Source organism: Zootoca vivipara, chromosome 8 (genome assembly GCF_965207765.1).
Source record: "Zootoca vivipara chromosome 8, rZooViv2.hap1.1, whole genome shotgun sequence".
Classification (NCBI taxonomy): Eukaryota; Metazoa; Chordata; class Lepidosauria; order Squamata; family Lacertidae; genus Zootoca; species Zootoca vivipara.
Window position 1 is genome coordinate 59,635,997 of NC_142591.1, and position 21,901 is coordinate 59,657,897.

The window sequence follows — 21,901 nt, forward strand, 5'->3', positions numbered from 1 at the left end:
CTAAAAGCAAGACACAGAAAGTTTTATGGGGCAGTTTTTGACCCTAAGCTGACGTCCAATGTATCTTGTGATACGAGAATGCCCCAAATGAAAGCATCAGGAGAAGAACACTTAATCTGCTTCACTTGGTTTTAAAATGGAAACTGAGAAACTGACACAGATAGTCTTAGGGGGTGTTTTTCTGACCCAAACTGAATTCAAGGTGCCTCAGCTTGGTAAATTGTTCCAGAATAAGTCACATGTAATATGTCAGGAAAGGGGCCTTATCTGCTTCTCGTTCTTGAAAAATGGCATGGGGTGGATGAAATCTGATGAAATGGAACAATCTGAAAAAAATAATTTGGCGCAGTGCAGGGGAAAGGGAATCAATTATCCAAGACCAGCATTCAAATCCTCACATGACCATGAAGCTCATTGCGTGTCATTGAGTCAGTCACTGCCTCTCAGCCTAATTTAGCTCACAGGGTTGTTGTGGGGATTCAGTGAAGAGGGGGAGAAGCATGTCCGCCACACTGACCTCCTTGAAGGAAAAGGTGGCCTATAAACACAGTAAGGAAAACAAAGTCCATGTGCCACAATCATTTTTTGATGTATGGCTAAGAACTAAAGGTAAAGCTTCCCCAGAATTTTCCCTTTGTGCATTATGTAATTATAAGAATCAAATAAGACGAAACGAGATCCTGGGAGATATGAGAGAATGGGAAATGTAAGGTTTCTAAACCCTGCAAGACTTTTTGCATGTTAATAATGAGATTATTTCATTTGAACAACTAAGAGAGAGACTGTTACCTTTTGTTCCTCAAAGGTTTAAATATTTTTAGATAAGGCAACCCATACATTCTTTAAAAAGAAAGTATGGAGCCTTTGGAAGTTGTCAAAAATGAAAATTATAATAAATGAGCCAGTTGGAAAAGGAAAGGTGGGTACAGACTACGGTATATTCATTTTTTGCTTTGGTTTAAAGACAGGAAAATGTGAACTCATGTTATCTTTTTTCATATATACCTATATATTTATTGTATTTTTTGTAATAAATGCCAGTAATAGATTAAATAAATTGGGGGGGATAGATTAAATAAATTGGGGAGCAATTGTGTATCTGATACGATATGGCACTGAACCCAGTCTTCACACATAATTCTTCATCTGGGTTGCTTGAACCATCATCCTTTAGAGAGTTAAGCAAACTGTGCTGCTTCTGCCTGTGTACACATGAGGCTGGCTCATGTCAGACTACTAAACCCTCGAGGCCAGTTGCATATTCTGAATCGCATCAACTTTCATGCACAAGTCCTTCCCATCCATTCCCAACATCCTTTTAATTTGGGAGATGCCAGGGATCAACCCTGCAAATCCTCAGTGTCTGCTCAGCCCCTGAGCTAAAGCCCCACCCATCTAGATGAGCTTCTCAGATTAAATGTGTGGGAGCGCATTTTAATGAGGACAATGTAGTGTGGATGCTATGGAAAAGTTTCATGCACAAACGGCAATGGGGGAAGCAAACAAAATGGAGTTAATTGCAACATTTCCTCCCCAACCCAGTGCTGGATGACTTGGTACGATTCCTTACTCTGCCAAGAAGTGTGTGTGAGAGATGCCTGCATGTGTGTGCATGAAGTATACATTGCCCATGCACACTGCTGCCAAATGTCCATCAGAGGAGTGAAGTTCAGTGGCTGAAGATCTGCTTTGTATGCAAATGATCCTAAATTCAATCCCTGGCATATCCTGGTAGGGCTGGGACAGAATCCTGCCTGAAACCCTGCAGAGGCACTGCCACCCAGTATAGATCAGGGTTTTCCAAACTTGTGTCTCCAGCTGTTTTTGGACTACAGTTTCCATCATCCCTAACCACTGGTCCTGCTAGCTAGGGATGATGGTAGTTGTAGCCCAAAAACAGCTGGAGACCCAAGTTTAGGGAACCCTGGTATAGACAATACCCTAGATCAGTGTTTCCCAACCAGTGTGCCTCCAGATGTTTTGGGACTACAACTCCCATCATCCCTAGCTAGCAAGACCAGTGGTCAGGAATGATGGGAGTTGTAGTCCCAAAACATCTGGAGGCACACTGGTTGGGAAACACTGCCCTAGATAGACCAATGTTCTGATTTCCTATGACAGCTGGCTGAGCATCCATGCAGCTCCCACACCAAGGAAGGTCAGGACCTTCTGCTGTAGAGCAAAAATGGCTGTTCTAGTTGCCAGGTTTTTGCTACTATTTTAAGATGGGATTAGTGAAGCTTGGCAGATCCCACAGAAAGAATTCTGAAATCTCACTTTGGATATATTCCTTATTCGGCTTCCATACAGAATCTGACCGCAAGGAAACGGGAACATTGTTTCTTTATCATTAAGCACTTTATTGAATAGTCACCATACTTTTAGGTTGAATACTGTATACAGGTTCTTTGGAACGGTTCTATCAATAACATATCAGTTCTTTGGAGAAAGCAACTGCCTTGTGGGGCTCTGCATTTCGAACCAGCTAACTCTCCTGCTTCTGTGTCCCACTAACCACACAGGGGAAGAAGTCTATCTTCATGCTTTCTCATACACTCTGGTGCAGATAACGTTGTTCATTTCGCACTCCTAGGAGGTAAAAGACAGGAGAGTCAGTACATCACAGAATCCATTCATTTCATACAAGCAACTTCAAACAAGTTGCTCAAGTGTTCAATTGTTCAAATAAGTAACTGTTGAAGTGAAAAGCTTCAAGATTTACAATAATGCCAACAGTTGAGTAAGCAGTCCGATTTTAGCTAAGACAGCAATATTATTAATTGTTTTATTACTTGCCCTTCACCAAAAGATCCCAGGACAAGTGTCAGCATGAAAAAACCACAGTAAAAAACCCCAAACCCATAACCTTAAAATCCATAACACACATTACAGGTAGAATACCAAACTCAGTTCTTAATGGCACAGGTAAAGAGGTTCATCTTCAGCAACCAACATTTGTTGTTAAAAGATTGTGCCAAATGCACCTCTATGGTGAGGGAGTCCCACGTTTTGGGGGCCACTGCCAAGAGGACTCTCTCACAGGTTGTCACCCCCTAAACCTTTGAGAGTAGCAAAACCTCCAGCAGGGCCTTCTCTGCTTATCTTAATCTCCAGGCTGTTGCTGCTCTTTCAGACATTTGAGGCCAAGCTTTTAGGGCTTTAAACACCAACACAAACATCTTGAAGTAGGCTTGGAGGAGAATAGGCAACCACTGCAGATGCTTCACTGCATGTTCTGCAGCACTTACTGCTTTTAAGGGGAGTCCCACATAAATCAGCTTGCAATGGTCTAATCTGGGGGTTATCAGAGTATGGAGCATCTCCTGTTCACATCCCTTATGGTGTTTGTAAATGCACGAGGACCACAGCTAGTTTACTAGAGAACAAGCCCCCATTCAAATGCAGCCACAGTAGTACGAGAGATGCTTCTGCATGTCACAAGTCAGAGTTGTTGACAAAATGACACAGCAAAATGGGCCTGGCCCAAATCACATGATCTTTCACACCACCAACCAGCAACCTCACTGGTGGCCACTGTTACATCACTCACAAGCATCTTACAGCTGTGCACGTATTTGTATACATGGCAGCAGCTTCCATGCCCCCACATATAAAGGGAGCCTTGTTCTGGTGAATGTCAAAAGCTGAACACAACAAGTGATTTTGTGGGGCACCAACTTAACATTCTATATGCAAGTCGAAAGTAGTCAATACACACTAACAGATCATTCTGGATTTAAATTGCTTGTTCTAAAGTAACCTTAAGCATGGGGTCAGGCCGGAACCCTAGGAAATCCAAAGCTTTTCCCGAGCCCCAATAGCTTGCTTCTCACCAACAGATTTCCTTTGGCCCCCCCAAATTAGATTCTCCATCCCCCAATAACCTCAAACCCTGAAGTAGAATGATGCATAACTGATTGTCATGCAGAGGCAGAATAAGCCAAAGCAAATTGTTTTTATGCCATGATGACTTCTAAGCTGCACTAGTTTAATATACTCTCTGTCAGACTTCCCAAAATGCAGTCTAGAAAATTCCAGCAGCTTCAAAAGTGCAGCCACTAATTTGTTGCCCAATAATCTATAGATTATTGACAACACGCCTCTCCCAACATATTTTGGGACTCAATTCAAAGCAGAGTTTTAGAGCTGTGAAGCTTTGGCAGTCTGGGTCCTGCTATTCTATGTTATCACTTGTGCTTTTGAGTATGTTCCTAATGAAAGGCAAAATGTAGAGAACAGTGTTGATGGGGAACTTGTGCCCTTTCTGATGTCAGCAACAGTCAGAGATTGTGGGAACTGTAGTCAAACAACATCTGGAGGACCCACAGGTTCCCAACCTCTGATAAAGATTTGGAGATAAGAAGAGCGAGTTTCCTGGAAGATAATTTGGATTCTTTTTCGGTGCAAAAAAAAAAAAAGATACACTCTGACAGAAGAGAAGCTAGGTAGAGGGTTGCCCAGATTTCCCTGTACCTTAATGCTGACTGGCAGTATCAACCACTGTTTCATCCAATTACCTGGCGTCTCCCTTAATCTGTGAACTATGCTGACGGCTGGTAGTCTACATGCATGGACATGTGCAGAGTTCAGTAAGTTTGGATAGATCTGACAACCGGAACAACAGCCAAAGAAACTTGGAGATAAGTTCACGCCTGCAAGCTGGTCAACCCGCATGTGTGTCTGTGGGATTCCTTTTGCATAAAGCCTTAGACAGCACCCTGGTAGCATCTTTGAAGTAGCTGCCATAAATACTTGATGTCCCCCTGCCCCAGAGATCCTACACATTAGGATGGCAAGCAGGGAGCCATTTGTCTACTCATTGTAAACCATTATTAGGAATAACAGCACACCTTTCACCCTAAGGTCCCAGGGCAGGTGACAACAATTAAATCCCAGTATTAAAAACCGTCATCAGTTTGTTTATAAAACCTGTGCTCTGGCAATTGCAGAGATGGCTCGAAACCCTGTAGGTATTGGCCACGGAATATGTCCCTTTACTCAACGGGATGGATTTTATAAGCCTATCAATCAGTGCCACATTCATTGCCTGCCCTTCTCCAGTAGGTCCCAAGGCAGGTTACAGCACTATAAAAGTCAGCATTAAAATCAATTAAAACAAATTACAGTCATTTGAACAGGGTGGGTCCTGAAAGCATACATCTCACAAATAGGTGCATCATTAGCATCTGCTGAAAGCTGTGTAGCGAAGGTGCAAGATGCACCTCTCTGTGATGTGGGAATTTCACAACTCAGGACCTACCACAGAGAATGATCCCTCCTGTGTGTGCGCGCACAAACACACACACACACACCAAGCTTATGAAGGGGGTGGAACTACCAAGAGGACTCCCTCTGCTTATTTTACTGTAATATCCAAGATGGTGTGTTGGGAAGGATGCAGTCTCTCAGATATTTTGAGCCTAAGTAGTTTAAGGGCTTTAAATACTATTGTGAGTGCCTTGGATTGGGCCCAGAATATAACTGGCAACTAATGAAGCTGTTTCAAAACAAGTTTGGTTTTTTTGCAAATTCCAAGTGGACCCTGGCCAGTAATCTGGCTGCTGCATTTCGGACCATTTGAAGTTTTTGTGTTGTCTTCAAGGGCAGCCCCACCTAGAGCACATTGCAGTAATCCAAACTGGAAGTTACGCTGTAGCTGGCAACAGGAACTCCCTCATAATTTCCAGTGCCTTCCAACAACCTGCATACCTACCTTTTCCATCTGACCCTATGTCTATACAGTATTCAGAACATTACCTTCATCATCAAAGCCCATTTAAGCCCATTGATTCCAATTAACATGTATTCTTAACAATATCACTGAGTCAATGGCACTTAAAAATGTGATTGAGTGATGCCCTTGAGTGATGCCCTTGAACCAGCCTTCCCCTACTTGATGTCTTCCAGATGTTTTGGACTACTGCTCCCATCAGCCCCAGTTATCACGGCCATGCTGACTGGGGCTGATGTGACTTGCAATCCAAACATTTGCAGTTGCCTTAAACCATAACAGCATATTGTTCGATTTAAAGTTTGTCCTTCCTGTTTCCTTAGGTTCAAATGCAAGGAAATGCTGAATCAGATTATGTACCATGGCTCTCATAAAATGTGAAACATCATGTTTACAGATATATTGTCCAAATAAGAGTGCCTGCAAGGAGCAGCCATCAAAGTGTGCTTTTTTGATGTAAAAAATTGTTTGAGCAATAGCATTCCATGCCCCCTTAAAAGTAGTTTCTGTACCTATTAAGCTCTTCTGTCACCATGCATGTCATGTAGTATAGATTGCATCATTGCTTCCATTTTTATCTCTCCCTTTCATTAGCGGCAGTGCATAATTTTGCCATTCCTACTTTCACATTGCAATATAGATACAAGGGGGGGAAATGAACTCACCACAACCAGCTTTCCATCTTCTATTTTCCTTTTTATTGTGGTCTCTTTGCCATCCCATTTCTGCAACTGATTGAGCAACCCATTGTCTAATGTCACAACACTCTGCCAAGAAAAGAGTGACTATCTGGTTAGTGAATCCTAAATCATGTTAAACTGCTGTTAAGAAGCTTATTTGTGGCTTCGCCCAATGCATGAACTGGCAAACCGTGGAGTGACTGCCAAAGCACACATCTCCAGAAGCTAGACCGGGGTAGCCAAGGTGGTACCCTCCAGATAAAGCTTTTTGCTTGGCTGAATAGAAAGTAAAGATATGTAAATGAAGAGAGTATGTGCTTGGAATGTAGCCCACTAGACAAAAATCAGCACCACCTCCATTGCTCTGCCCACTCTTCCCTCGGACCCTGCCAACCCCTAGCTAGAACATGGCCCCCATACAGTCGTTGACAAGAGAATGTGGCCCACAGGATAGGAAATGTTCTCATCCATGGCCTTGGAAGTGCATACCAAAGGTTCCCATGACTATTAACTACTGCTTTTTACCTTGGGCAAACACTTCCTCCACATTCAGATGGAAAAATCAGTCCATCCAAATCTGATCTTCCAGATCCACTGCGCCTCCCACACCACACTTCAAGTGATATCCATCCTGCACCATCAAGACTCAGATCAAATAAATTTAGAAAAGAGCAGGACATACCTTTACTTTCCTGTCATCTGCTGTGGTCTCATCAAACTGTTCCCCCAGTTTGAAGGAAATTTCGGTGTTCTTTAAACTGCTCTCTGTTTTGATGGTTATAACATCTCCGTTGCAACTGATGACCACATTGGGCTTGGCAACACCAGCCACCTTCCTGGTGGCAAAGCCCACACCTAGAAGCCAAATGAAACACTGTTAAGCTCTCAGCGTAAGCTGATGGGTCTCTGAAGATCAAGACAGTTAACTAGTCAGGGCAGTGGTACATCCCAAGCTGGGTCATGCAGGATAACTGTAGGGAATGGGTAAGGAAGATTTAAAAGCACAGCATGGGCAACCAAACACTTGTCCTGCTTATGCCTCCCTTCTCTGCAACTACACAAACACACACACACACACACACACACACACACACACAACGGGGTCTACCTATGGGCAGAGTGTAACCAGAAGAAACAGCTAGAGAAAAACTATTTCAGGAGGAGAGCATGGGTGACAAAATGCAGAATGAAGTTTTATGCATTCCCATGCTGTGGTATTGAGATATTGCAGGACAAACATCTATCCAGACCAGCACTCCATTTTCTACAGTAGTCATGTGCCTCCAAGAGTCTCACAAGCACAATAGCAATTTCCTGCTTGTGTTTCCCAGTGACATATTCACATGACCATTGTGATCTTCTTAAGTGGCAACATATTGCCATAATGACTTGTGGCAATTAATAACCTTCTCCTCCATGAACGTATCTAATCCCCTTTTATCCTGCGCTTTAAAGCTCATTGTCAGAGCACTCTTTTATCCTGCGCTTCCAGAGCTTTCCCTGCAAAACTCCTCTCTTTAAAGCCAAAGGGCAACAAATGACAATTCAGGTTTTCCATGGAATGCAGTTTGCTCCAATTCAGCTTTAGAGAGTGGGTCTTCATGGGGAAGGCTCCAGAGTGCCTGGACATGAAACTTGTGGACCGCTTCTAGAAAGAGCAGACAAAAGGCATGTGTGTGTAAGTCCCATACTGGTGGCTATTGACACACCTCATGGGAAAACTTGTTTACCACTTTTGAGTTCCTTGGAGATATAAATGCAATAAAATAAAACAAAAAGATGGTAGCAAATTCCACAGTTTCCTTTACGTACTACATAAATCATGCTCCCTGCTTTACAGTGCTTGCCACTATCCATTTACCCATTTCCAGTATGTGGGGCTTTCTGTTGTCAAAACCACACCGCCCATAAATAAGAGGAGAGTATCAGCAAACTCGGAGTAACCTTCCCAATGGTTGCAGAAATACAAAGTATTTTTTGGGGGGGGAGGAACTCAGGGGGTCCACCCCCATAAAAACCCAGCTCAATGAGGACTGAACGTATTTACTGCTCATAAAATACCAGTTGAGCTCTGAAAGCGGAAAGAAACAAACTGAACAGAGGGTGGGGGGGGGGGGGAGAGAATAGAACTGATGGAGAACAGGATGAAAGAACACATAGGATACGTAGGATAGAGGAAAACCACCTCATCGGATGGATATATCATTTCCTGGTTCACACTGAGAAGCTACTTTCAAATGAACCCCGAAATGGACAGAGAAATCAAAGATTGATGTAGCTGAACTGGGTACCAGTACCTCACTATCCCGCTACCCATGAAGAACAACCCCCCCCCCAACCACTGGCGGCTAAGCATGTCCAGTGGGCTCTGTTTAAAAGCAAGCAGAAAGGAGGGGAAACACCCCAGATTAGCTGGTTCATGAAGAGAAGCACTCCACACTGAAATATTTTGTTGGCTTTTCTTTCTAGATATCCCGCTGTAAAATAGTGGCAACACTATTCAGATAGCTACCGGTATCAGTTTATCAACATGATTAAATGGTAATGAGTAAAAAAGATTTTAATATGTTTTTTTTAAAAAAAAAATTAAATGGCCTAGCACTATAAACACTTTTAAGTAGTTTTTTTGAATAGTCCCATGTTACAGACTTTTTTCTAGTACTAGTTAAAAAACCCCAAAAATTAACAGATAAAACAGGTACCCCTGCAGCCTTTGTATGGAAAATGGGCTGAGCTTACAATAGATCTCACTACTGTACAGTACTTTATAAGCTTCTTTAGGATTACCATGCAATTTACTTGGAAATAATTCAAAAAAACCCAGTGTGGCGCTTGCTTAACAAGCATGCATAGGATTATGCAACAACAACTTGATTCGAGTTACAGCATTCCATCCTGACTCTCACTTTATTAAAGAAGTCTAAATCCAGTAAACTCAGCAACTTAATATTAAATTCAGAAGTATACAAGACTACTTTGCAGAACAACAGCTGACGGTTTAAAAAAAACAAGTTATCAATGTGGGTGGGAAAAAAGTATTTTCACACATAAGAAAACTAAACCAAAATAAAAACACCTCAGCATCATAACCGAACCCACAAATATTATGGCTTCCTACTTACCAAGTTCTTTCATATAGTCATCAAATTTTTCAGTGGAAACCAGCTTCCAAGTCCCCAAAAATTGTTCACACATGGTGTAGGATTAAGTCTCCTGAGGAACTTCTTACAAGTTTAACTAAGCACCACAAAGAGCACAGCACCTCTACTATACAGCCAGATGATGTCTTTAAAAAGAAACCCTGAGCATGTGACCCTCAAAAGATTAGCCAATGGCAACAGAGACTCTCAAGGACTCCAATTACCAGAGTTTCTTCCTTTCTCAGTGGGTCATAGTGCTATTAGTCACTGCAATATAAATCATGGTATTGTCAGCACTTAATTATTGTGCTTGAGTGTCTGTGGCAATTTCTGCTGTTGCATCCTAATTAATTTTCCTAGTTTGGGAGGAAATATTGCAACCTTTATTCTGCATTGATTTAGTAATGACTCCTTCTCTCCACCACATGATTACACACTCACAATTGCTAACAGAGGAGCCCTGCGCGTGGTTCATTCAGAAGATAGTGAGGCCTACAGTGCTATCTTCTTCAATGACTCAGCAACATAGAAATACTTGAGCTGTCTCAAATGGTGCGTGCCAAAACAAAAAATGCATGGCTGCTTTAGTTGCTCTCGGGTAGGTGGATCAAAGACTGTAATCTTCAAAGCTGCTCAGATGTGGCAGCTTGGAAAATCAAAAGATTCTTATTACAATATCATGTAAATGTTATGGGAGCGATTTTTGAATCAGAGTGGCTATGAGAAAATGAATGCAATCAACTCTCATGTCACACTGTTTCACATTACAGTCCTGTGTGTATCTATTCAAAGGTGAGACCGAATTCAGTTCAGAGGGATTTACTCCTTACTAAGTGTGCATAGATAGGATTGCAGCCTTAGCCTACTAAAGTCCATAGGCCCACTCATGGGTGGGTAGTTTCAGAAGTGCACTCATACAACTAAACCCTGTGCATTCTTACTCTAAACTTTGTCCCACTGAATTTTAGCATGGTACTTACTCTATAAGGGGCCCAGGTGGCGCTGTGGTTAAACCACTGAGCCTAGGGCTTGCTGATCAGAAGGTCGGCGGTTCGAATCCCTGTGACGGGGTGAGCTCCCGTTGCTTGGTCCCAGCTCCTGCCAACCTAGTAGTTCGAAAGCATGTCAAAATGCAAGTAGATAAATAGGAACCGCTACAGCGGGAAGGTAAACGGCGTTTCCATGTGCTGCTCTGGTTTGCCAGAAGCGGCTTTGTCATGCTGGCCACATGACCTGGAAGCTATATGCCGGCTCCCTCGGACAATATTGCGAGATGAGCGCGCAACCCCAGAGTCGGTCACGACTGGACCTAATGGTCAGGGGTCCCTTTACCTTTACTTACTCTATAGTAAGTGTGTGCATAGAACTGGAAGCTTAAACTGGTTTGTCTCCTTTAATTCACACTCAGAACAATCCTGGTGAAATCTATGGACAAATCAAACATGTCACTGATCAGGATTTATGCCAGGCACAGCCAAACTCGGCCCTCCAGATGTTTTGAGACTACAACTCCCACTGCTAACAGGACCAGTGATCAGGGATGATGGGAATTGTAGTCTCAAAACATCTGGAGGGCAGAGTTTGGCTATGCTTGATGTTTGTTGTTATGGACAAATGCAAATAGAAAAGAAAATGAAGAATTGTTCTTGCTAGGGATGGGCAAAACTGTAATTTGGTTTCTCTCAATTTCTCATTTTTCCAATCTTATATGATTTTGCCAAATATGCCTGCTTTGGCATGCAATTTCCCCTAATATAGATTTTTGTGTTATTTCCCCTAATAAATGCATTTATGAAAAATTTTTGGTACACAATACTGGGCTGAAGAACTGCGCTGCAAAATCTCGCAAATTTCAGAGGAATTCAAAGGATGTCTGTGTTTTGGTTTGCACATTATTTTGGAACATGCAAGTTACATAGCTTCTCCTTTATATGTGAACAGAATCTTGGAGAAGCCAGTTCCAGAGTTTGACAATGTGCTGATTGAAGCAGTCCTTGCTTTTGTCTTAGCAACCCCCTTAACAAAGTACAGTACCTTGGATTCTTTGGGGAATGACCGCTCCCCACATCAAATGGGGGGGGGCGACTTTTGCGTGGTCGCACGCAGCCCCCTGGTTCCCCTGGATATTGGTTCCCCTGGATATTGGGGTCTCCGCCTACCTCAGTCAACCGCCCAATCCTGCCGGGGGGGAGGTGCGTTGCCAGGGGATTGGCCAGGTAAGGGGAGGGACTGCCCTGCCCACACAACAGAAGGTGTAGCTTACCTGGGAAGCAGCAGTTGGCTCCAGAGCTTCTCCCACCCTCCACTCCCTCAATTAAGTCTTATTTTGCAGGTTAACCTCTTCTCCACGGGTACGCAAACGTTGCTACGTCAAGGTCGCTGTTGAAGGGCCAGAAATGAATTTTCCTGCATTGGCAGGTTTTGCCTTTCCCGTAGCAAAACGTCACAACTTTGGCGGTTTCAGGCCTTGGGCAGAATCCTTTAGTCTATCTTCCTAAATGGTGTGTGTGTGTGTGTGTGTGTGTGAAGCTGTGTCCCACGCCACTTTTGTGGCAGTGATACCAGGGTTCCCCATTAAAGGGGTCTTGAGGGGAGGCATTGGCCATACGCCAAGAGGTTGGCATTGCTCTCCCCTCCAGCAGCGGCGAACGCGATGGCAGGCTCTCTGCTTGAACATATGTTCCCCAGAGCCAGCCCAATCCCCACACATTCTGGATAACCCTGAAGTCTCCCAGATCCCCGGCTGGGGACTGGGAAGGATAAACACCCACTGCCTGAGCCAAGGTCTCCCTACATCTGAATCTTAATAAAGTTGTGGCCAATTTTAATCCCATAGCAAGTTGTCTTGAGTCATTATTCCACTCAGGGGTCGCCTGGGATTTGGGGGACTCTGCCTGTCCACGCAAATCCACGCTTGTTGAAATAGTTTCACAGTGCTTTCAGTGTATAGCACTGGAGTTGCTTTAAGCTAGATGGCGAGAGAACTTTGAGGCTGCCTAACAATATTAATCAACCTTTCACTCATTTTTGAAAGGAATCAGTCTTGTTTTGAACTTTGTTCCTTCATTTCCTCCCTCTCGCTGGCTCCTAGCTTTGACTCTTGCTTCTTTACCCATTTAAGAGGGGAAGTGAGTTTTCAGTTATACAGCTGGGCTTTTATAGAGGAAAATTATTCTATTATTCTTTGTGACAAGCAGCTCTTGTTTATGTGGCCCTTAGGAGAGCCTGACAGTAGTAGGGTTCTGGTTTTTCTTTTTTCTTGGCAGGGCTCCAGTGAGTTTAACTTTATGACAGGAAGATATTCAACAAACAAAGCTTTTCTCATCATGAAGGCTGTGTACACACCACACATTTAAAAGCACCCCTTCCCCCTAAAAAAAGAAAAAAAGAAGAATCCTGGGAACTGTAGTTTGTTAAGAGTGCTGGGAAGTGTAGCTCTGTGAGGGTAAACAAACTGCAGTTCCCAGAAAGCACAGTCAGGGTGGTCAGATAAACACTTCACACATGAGGTCACGAGTTGCACATTTTCCTCATCTGATAAGGGTTCTATGTATGCACATACAGCTCCTCCATGTAAGCAGATCATAGAATTCTAGAGTTGGAAGGGACCCTGAGGGTCACAATTCAAAGTGTTAGTCCTGACTTTCAAAGCCCCAAATGGCCTCAGCCCAGTATACCTGAGGGAGTGTCTCCTCCCCCATCATTCAGCCCGGACACTGAGGTTCAGCTCCTAGGGCCTTCTGGCGGTTCCCTTACTGCGAGAAGTGAGGTTACAGGGAACCAGGCAGAGGGCCTTCTCAGTATTGGCGCCTGCCCTGTGGAACACCCTCTCATCAGATGTCAAGGAAATAAATAACTATCTGACTTTTAGAAGACATCTGAAGGCAGCCCTGTTTAGGGAAGTTTTTAATGTTTGATGTTTTATCGCTTTATTATTATTATTATTATTATTATTATTATTATTATTATTATTATTTCTGTTGGGAGCCACCCAGAGTGACTGGGGAAACCCAGCCTGGTGGGCAGGGGGGTAATAATAATAATAATAATAATAATAATAATAATAATAATAAATTTATAATCTAGTTCATATCCAAAGCCTTGCACCTCCAGCTACAACAGTGTTTTTCAAACACTGTTCCGCGGCACACTAGTGTGCTGCGAGATGTTGCCTGGTGTGCCGTGGGAAAAATTGAAAAATTACTTTATATATAGTCAATATAGGCACAGAGTTAAAATTTTTAACATTTTCTAATGGTGGTGTGCCTCGTGATTTTTTTCATGAAACAAGTGTGCCTTTGCCCAAAAAAGGTTGAAAAACACTGAGCTACAAACTCCAGGTAGAAAGCCCGCTCAGCTGCGCATGTGTGTTACGTAGCGAGGTATCCCCCCCCCCCGGCGACTCCAATCCGCGCGCCTCCAGCTACAAACTCCAGGTAGAAAACCCGCTCGGTGTGGCGGGGGGGGAATGCCACTTGGCGCCCCCACCCCCGCGACTCCCAAGCCGAGCGGACTTTTTACCAGGAGGCTGGAGGCTCGGCTTGGGAATCGCGGGGGTGGGGGTGCCAAGTGGCGCCCCCCCCCAGAGTGGAACTCAGGGCAGACCGCCCCCATTGCGACGCCCCTGGGCAGAACTTACCAATTCTGTCTCTTCTATGCTTTCCTAACATTCAGCCAGTAGTGACTGAAGCTCAAGGACTTCAGTTTATGGTATTTCATTTAGGACAGCTGTTGGAAAGGTCTTGTCCTTTTTGCCTCCCAGAATCATACACTGCGCAACATCATTTGCAACCCAGTTACTAATCCGCATGAAAGTAAGTTATGAGTCAAAAGTTGAACTCAGTGCTTTATGCAGGCACATAAACCTAGCTTGGCATGGACTGGGAGTAGGTGGCAAAGTCATGCCACAATGTTCCAGACATCTAAACAGGCGTTACAAAGATTGCTTCCTAGAAAACAAGTCCGCTGGGCAAACCAGGCTCCTGTTTGCTCCTTAAAATGGTAGGCATGAGTCACACCTATCTTGCAGCCCTGTAGCAACTCTTGTTGTTATCTTGTTTTTAGGGCTGATGGTTTTCTTGGACTTAATCTGAACTGAGGCCGATTTCAGGCATGATTTGCGGCTAAGCTTTGCTAATACAGTGACAAAGATCTTTAAGAGTTCTAAAAACCCTTCTAGTCAATGTCCTGTTGAATATTATTCTAAAAAATATAACTAATCGTTCTGTAAGAACTGACATTAAACCGCCTACAGCTAAGAAAAAGGAACTTCACAAAGTTTGACCTTCATCTTGGAAAAATTGATAAACAGCAGGAATACACTGGAGACATAAACAAGACATTTTCTGCTTAGACTAGAGATACATTACAACACAAACTCAGGTGTTTCCTTTTTCCTGGCTATCAGGATTTCTATCCTACAGCTGCTTTGTATTTGACATTCCTGCTTTTAATTACGGTACAAGTAATTAGGAAGGGCAACATTGTTGCAGGCTTCCTCTTGAACAGTTCAGCAAATGAGTTAGATTGCATTTTCTAAGCTAATGTTACCGAGCCAAAAGTGGCTACTGCAGGATGGTTGTCAGTCTAGCTTAAAGTTGACAGAAACTTTATAGTACAGAGGCACAGAGACACCACAGGAGATCAAACTACCAAATATGCAAATTTCGGTGGTATCATCTTACAATGTGCCAAATATTGCAAATATCAGATGCAAACAAATAGGTGATAAATTGAGTTGAAGTTTTCTTGTTCTAACTGACCCTCTCTTTTTTCAACTTTATAGTAGGCAGAAATTCAACAGTGGCATGAAGTATTCCCACAGCATGAAGAAAGGTAATAGCTAAGTCATTGCTGGTGTTAAAAGGTTTGTTTGGACTGTTGTGTGTCAAATGGATAGCTTTTTACATCAACATTGCATCCAAACTTGACCTGCTTCTTAACTGAATGCAGGATTGTTTTTAGTAAAGCAGGTTCTCCACTGCTCAAATTCCTCATCAGATACTCCACACTAATAAGAAGAAGAAGCTGAACCAACATAAAGCGTGTTCTGCTCCTTGCTTACACCCTGTATCTGTGGCAATTTATCCATAATAGTCAGTGCTTATTTACTATACAGTGAAGATTCATTTATGATTCTGCCTTAGTTCATTAACTAACAGGCACAAAAAGGTGGACTTTGAGACTATTTACAAAGATGTGAAAAGTGCTACCTGCCCAAAGATGTAGGAGAAGAAGAGAAGGTTCTGGCCCAAAAGATGATGGTGTTTTAACATAGTTTAGGCAGTTTTTAAGCATTCTGCCCTATATTTGTGTACATGTAGTCCCTGACATTGGGTCATAATCCCCACCCCCTGCCCATTTTTTTCCAATTGCCAATTGGTTTATATCTGCACATTTTTCCAACTCTAAATTTTGCATCCAAGTGCACACCGGAAGTTATTTTCTCTTTCATTTATTCTGCTTTGGCCTAAGTGTAATTGTTGTGGTTTCCCTTCTGTGAAAATGCAAAGGTCTTTCCCTGCTGGTAAGGAGCAGTAATGGCCATTTAATCTCACACAGCTTTCTTATTAACCTTCAAAACTTCCAGAGCAACTTTCTCTGCTAATGCATGTATTGTTTGAAGTGCACTGACATACAGGGACCAGAAAGCAACTTTAGCTTTGCTTCCCTACTGCGTTTTGTATCGGACATTTTTTATCTAGCTGCACTTTGCAGTCTATTAGAGGACTATACCAAGTGTCATGGCTGTTTAGGGTGGGTGGGGAGAAGGAAAGGGAGAGATTTAATAACTGGATTGAAATTTCACTTCAGGGTGAGATTTAAGACACACATGATAATACCCTCATTAGCTTACAGGCATTTAACCTGCCAATGCTCTGTACTACTAACACAAAGTTTTTATACATCACCTTTCTAAAATGCCACTTACCCAGAAAGCAAAAGTCATTGGGACCCTTTTGACCCTGGAAATATTTCAGGTTTTGAAGCCATAGGGCTGTAGCACCACGTTGGCAATCTCAGTATTAAGGATAATATATCTGTATAGGTAAGATGTGAACTTTTAAAAAAGGTCTCTGGGGAAACACTGACCTTTTCAAGTACATTATTTGCTTTGATTGAAATTGCTTCTATCTTATTTGCAAGCACTTTTCCATGCTTTCGCGCTGGGCCTGCCACCTTCCTGCACCTCTACCCCAGAACAAGTTTTCTACTCAGTAACAGGCAGAAACCCAACAAATGCTACTTTCCTCCAGCCTATGCATGCAAATGACGGGGGTGGGTGGGTCCTCACCAGTTGAATTACTGCCTGCTATACAGCTGCTAAAGGGAGAGAAGGCCCGGGGGGGGGGGAGAGGATCATTTGCAGTGATTTAGGCCGTGTGTGTCTATAATGTGGCCTGATTTTTAGATGCATTGTCCTCTCTTTGAAGGAGTCCTAAGTGTGAAAAGCTCTGATCCAATTCCAGTTTAAAGATAAAGAACCATTCACAGAGAAAGGAAGGACCTGCAAGAGGCCCGCAGGCCACAAGGGTTGCCAGGTCAAGGGCATCCCAGACCCTGAGATTTCGGCGCCCAAACCTGAGACCTAGGGATGGGCCCTGGCCATGTTATGGCAGGATGCCCCTGATGATGTCACGAGGACAGACCCTGGAGAGGGAGGTTAATGGGGAGTGAGGAGCGGAGGAGGACAAACCACAGAGTGTCAGTGCTATAATCTGCAGCTAGCTTCTGCCGGGTTGAAGCGTGCAAGTTGCATGCATAGTCCATCAGGCCCAGAGGAAAAGTGGGAGTGAACAGCAGCGGTGCTGTTTCCTGGTTTTCCTCCTTGAACATTGGGCCTGAAGAGTAAGAGGAGGCAGGAGGAGGAGAAAGTGCTGGCAGTGAGGAGAAGCATCATCACCGACCCTCCAAGTGTCCCTATTTTTCCAGGGACGTCCCTGATTTAGAGAAGCCGTCCCGGTTTCTGATTTGATCCTGGAATGTCCTACTTTTCCTTAGGATGTCCCTCTTTTCATTGGAGAAATGCTGGAGGGTGTGGAGTTATCCGATCCCCAAGCTGTCTGAAGGCAACCCTGTATAGGGAAGTTTTTTAAAAAAATAATTAATGTTTTATTGTGTTTTTATGTATGTTGGAAGCTGCCCAGAGTGGCTGGGGCAAGCCAGTAGGATGTGTGGGGTATAAATAGTAAAATTATCATTATGGACTGGGACGTCCCTATTTTCATCAGAGAAATGTTGTAGGATATGTCATCAGTTGATGAGTGATAGTAGTGAACCCCAAGGCAACCCAACTGTTTAAAGGCCTAAATGACTGAGGCCCCAAATATTTGAGAGACCCTCTCAGATCAGCAGTGGGACCTTCTAGGTAGTCCCACCGCCCTTATAGGTTTGGCAGGTGGCAGCCCAGGAGACGACATTCTGTAGCAACTAACTCTGTCTAAACATGCCAAGGACATAAAAAAATATGGAGCTGGCCCGCCAAAAGTTTTCTTTTAGCCTACAAAAAATTATCATGTTTTCCCATACAGCAGTACTCACGAGGATTTCCCCCCCATCACTCTTACATAATGGTTGAGCAGTTCTCGGGAACCTGGAAACTCATCTCTAGTGAAAATTTTGATGAATATATGAAAGAACTGGGTAAGCAAACATTTTGTCACAAACTAAGAGCTTATTCTCTGGGGGAAATGGCTCTTTAGCATTCAATCAAAGGAAACGGCAATTCAGATTTTCTCTGGATTGATGTTTGCTCCAATTTAGCACTAAAGAATAGGTTTTCCCTGGGAAAGGAGTGGGGCAACAAGAAAACTGTTCAGAATGAGTCTGAGGCATTTTGGCTTAAAAGAAATACTATTCAACAGAAAGTATAGAAGATGGAAGTTATTATGGACTGAATATCTTACATAATCTCCTCCCACCATTTTTATGTAACTGGCAGATGGAGAATCAGAAGTCCTTTTTTATTTTTCTCTAATGTTTCTTTTCCTTTTTTCCTTTCCTTTTTTCTTTTTCTACTCTCTGTCTCTCCCCTTCCATATTCTTGTTTCTTTCCCCTTTCTTTGTCTCTGTTCTTTTCTTTCTTCTTCTTTTGGGTCATATTTTTGGGGCCTTTGTTAAGGTCCAGGGATTGTGTACTCATGGGGTTGGTAGATGGTTGAGAGCCGCCCTGGGTGGGAGACAGGGGAAGCTCAGTCTCCCAAGGTGAGATTCTGTTTTCCTTCTCATCTGTAGGAGTAGGTTTTGCCCAAAGGAAACTGGTCAGCCTAGCCAAACCCACCATGACCATCACCACAGACAAAGATGTAGCCACCATCAGAACAGAGACCGTCTTCAAAGTTGCTGAGATTTCCTTCAAGCTAGACCAAGAGTTTGAGGAAATAACAATGGATAACAGGCGTGCCAAGGTGAATATTATTGTTTCCCCTAGGAATGGTTCCCAGGGTGGGAAGTGCAGTATCTTGACGGGGGGGGGGGGTCTGCTAATAATCAGAACTTCAGTTAGATAAATATATTCCTGTTGGTGGGGGAGAGGAAAGATAGCAGGTAAAACCAAAAATTCATCTCCTTATAACTCTTACTTTTATAATGATTTTTAAGAGCGTTATAACAAGGGGAAGGACCATAGTCCAGTGCCGGAACATAGGGCTGCCATATGTCTGGATTGTGTCGGACATTACAGGGATTTCAAAGGCGGAATTGATGAAACATGCAAACAGTTCCAGGTTCAATCCTGGGTATCGCCAGCTAGGGCTGCTAAGGTCCTCTGTCTGAAAGTCCCTGCCAGTCAGTGCGAGACAGTACTGAACCAGATGGGCCAATGGTCTGATTCTGCAGGGCAGCTCACTATGTTTCACCTCGGGGTTTTAAGGCAGTCAGTTCTGTTGTTGTTGTTGTTTGCTTAAAGTTGCAGCGATCAAGGCTGTAGTGTCAAGAGCCAAGGAGAATGCTATTCTTCTTCCCAATCAAGTTGATTTCACCAGTACTAGGACATAGTATACCTTCCCCGCCCATCAGACTGGAGCATGGAAGGAGAGAGTGGAGAAAAACAAGAAGCAATTGGGAAGAATAGCATTCTCCTTGGCTCTTGACACTACAGCCTCGACAGTTGCATTGTGTAATGATGACCACCCTTCTGAAATTAACAAATTGCTATTCTACCCTGATGTCCTCTCTGTGAGGCAGTCACAGAAGGAGTGAGCTGACAGCCCCCAAAGTATATGAGAAAGTGTAGGAATCGTGTGTCCATGATTTCAGCAGCATGTGCAGGTCTGCTGCTTGGTCATAATGATATAAGCTATGGTTTAATGTAACATGCAAACTGGGCCATTGTTACTGGCAACAGCATCACAAGTGCAACCCCACACATAGAAGCAACTGAGAAGACAACAGCATTGCTATAAAGATGATGGAAGACTATGGATTGTAACCTATTATTTTTTTCATTTGCTAGGAATATGCCATGAATGACATCATTTGTACCAGAGTCTATGGAAGAGTGTGAAGACATTATCTTTCCATTTCAGCTTCTTTTACCTACAGCATATTTGTTACAAAAATGAGCATGGCGCTTATGTGGAAATGAAATAAATAATTTCAAGGAACTGGCTTAAAGGAAGCTTCAATGACAGCCTTTCATATCACTTACACTCAGTCACCCGCACACACAAACACACGCCGTTTGAACAAGCTTACTTTACGCAATTGATCACAATTCCTTTTCGCAAACTAGGTTTGTTACAGTTTCATGCCACGTAAGAACATTCTTAATTGCAAAGGTTTATCTTTTGCATTTCAGCATTTTCCTTTCAGACACTCCGGTCTCCAGGAATATTTGCACCAGAATGCAAATCAGTGTAGGGGCAGTGGCTGTAGCTTACCAGATTCGGATGGAATGTGTTATTGAGCAAGAAGTCCCTTTGAAGTTGGGCTGTATAATAAGCTACTTACCCAAATCTGGCTGTGAACTGCAGCTGTTGATTAAAGGGTTATGATAATATACTTATGGTATCCAATAAAGGCTAACTTGGAGTTAAGTCCAGTGGAGTTTGCAGTTTACATTTTGGGATGAAAGGGAGAATTAAAATAAGAGGCAATCATATATTCCAAACAGCAGACAATCAAGTACTTCCCCAACATAAATCCCACAAAACTTGATGCATGTAAAAAGCTAGCACATTAGGGAGGCACCTAGGCCAATATCTGCTTTCCAAGTACAGAGTGCTTTTCTCTCCTCTGTACATGTAAGTCCCTATGCTAAATTTAAAGTAGTACAGTCGCACCTCTGCTTACGTATCCCTCTGGATATGTAATCTTCAGGATACAAATGCAGCAAACCCAGAAGTATTTCCCCGGGTTTCGCTGTGCGCACATGCGCAGAAGCGCTAAACCGCGCCATGCACATGTGCAGAAGCAGTCCTCCAGTTGCGAATTCCTTGGGATGCGGTCGGACCTCCGGAATGGATCCCGTTCACAACTGAAGGTACCACTGTACAGATAATAATGGGGTACTTGCTGCTATAAAGGTAAAAGGTAAAGGACCCCCTGGACGGTTAAGTCCAGTCAAAGGTGACTATGGGGTCGTGGCGCTCATCTCACTTTCAGGCTGAGGGAGCTGGCGTTTGTCCACAGACAGCTTTCCGGGTCATGTGGCCAGCATGACTAAACTGCTTTTGGCACACGGAGGACCATGACAGAAGCCAGAGCGCATGGGAATGCCATTTACCTTCCTGCCACAGCATTGCCTATTTATCTACTTGCACTGGTGTGCTTTTGAACTGCTAGGTTGGCAGGAGCTGGATTTGAACCACCAACCTTCCGATCACCAAGAGGCTCGGTGGTTTAGACCACAGCACCATCTGCTCTCGCTGCTGCTATGGTATCTAGATGCATGCATAATGCACAGAATTAATGCACAAAAACATAAGAGTCCTGCAGGCACAAGCCAAAGTTCCATCTAATGCATCATTCTTGCAGTGGCGAACCAGATGTTCATGGGACACCTGCCAACAGGACCTGAGTGCAAAGTATTCTCTCCCCAATTGTGACTCCTAGCAATGGGTATTCAGAGGCACACTACCTCCTCCATCCACTGCCTTGATGGCCTACAGTTCTAGTGACTCAGATACTGAAGTAAGACCTGTGGCATAAATCCAATCTCATAACCAACATGCTTACCTCAATTTAATGTATTAAGGGGTTAAACCCATAGAGTAAGCAGTCTTGCCAGGCTTAGCTAGTCCACACACCCTCTCACCTCGAAAGGGTTACCAAACTCTCCTCGACAAAACTAATAAATGAAACAGAAATTAAAACAGGATTATTAACTACCGTTAGACCCACAGGCTACA

The 21,901-nt window shown here is 43.4% G+C and overlaps 1 protein-coding gene and 1 pseudogene across 2 annotated transcripts; one reads left to right on the forward strand and one right to left on the reverse strand.

Moving 5' to 3' along the window:
• Positions 1-2,339: 2,339 nt before the first annotated feature.
• Positions 2,340-9,661, reverse strand: LOC118090433 (fatty acid-binding protein, adipocyte). The gene is made up of 4 exons (XM_035126154.3): positions 9,534-9,661; positions 7,094-7,266; positions 6,397-6,498; positions 2,340-2,589 (listed from the first exon to the last, which is right to left on the reverse strand). Exons 1-4 carry the CDS (start codon positions 9,604-9,606, stop codon positions 2,539-2,541), a joined length of 399 nt encoding a protein of 132 aa, XP_034982045.2. The 5' UTR covers positions 9,607-9,661; the 3' UTR covers positions 2,340-2,538.
• An 8,425-nt stretch (positions 9,662-18,086) lies between these two features.
• On the forward strand, positions 18,087-20,411 carry LOC118089903 (fatty acid-binding protein, adipocyte pseudogene; annotated as a pseudogene). The gene is made up of 3 exons (XR_015951624.1): positions 18,087-18,194; positions 18,786-18,995; positions 20,350-20,411. The product of XR_015951624.1 is annotated as a fatty acid-binding protein, adipocyte pseudogene (transcript).
• The last annotated feature ends 1,490 nt before the right edge of the window (positions 20,412-21,901 follow it).

Excerpts from the sequence above, each read along its gene's own strand:
- LOC118090433 (XM_035126154.3), bottom strand. The coding sequence starts at position 9,606 with ATGTGTGAACAATTTTTGGGGACTTGGAAGCTGGTTTCCACTGAAAAA. Across the intron at positions 6,499-7,093 it reads CAGATGACAGGAAAGTAAAG|AGTGTTGTGACATTAGACAA; the intron begins GTATGTCCTGCT and ends TTTTCTTGGCAG. Across the intron at positions 2,590-6,396 it reads AAGATGGAAAGCTGGTTGTG|GAGTGCGAAATGAACAACGT; the intron begins GTGAGTTCATTT and ends TTTACCTCCTAG.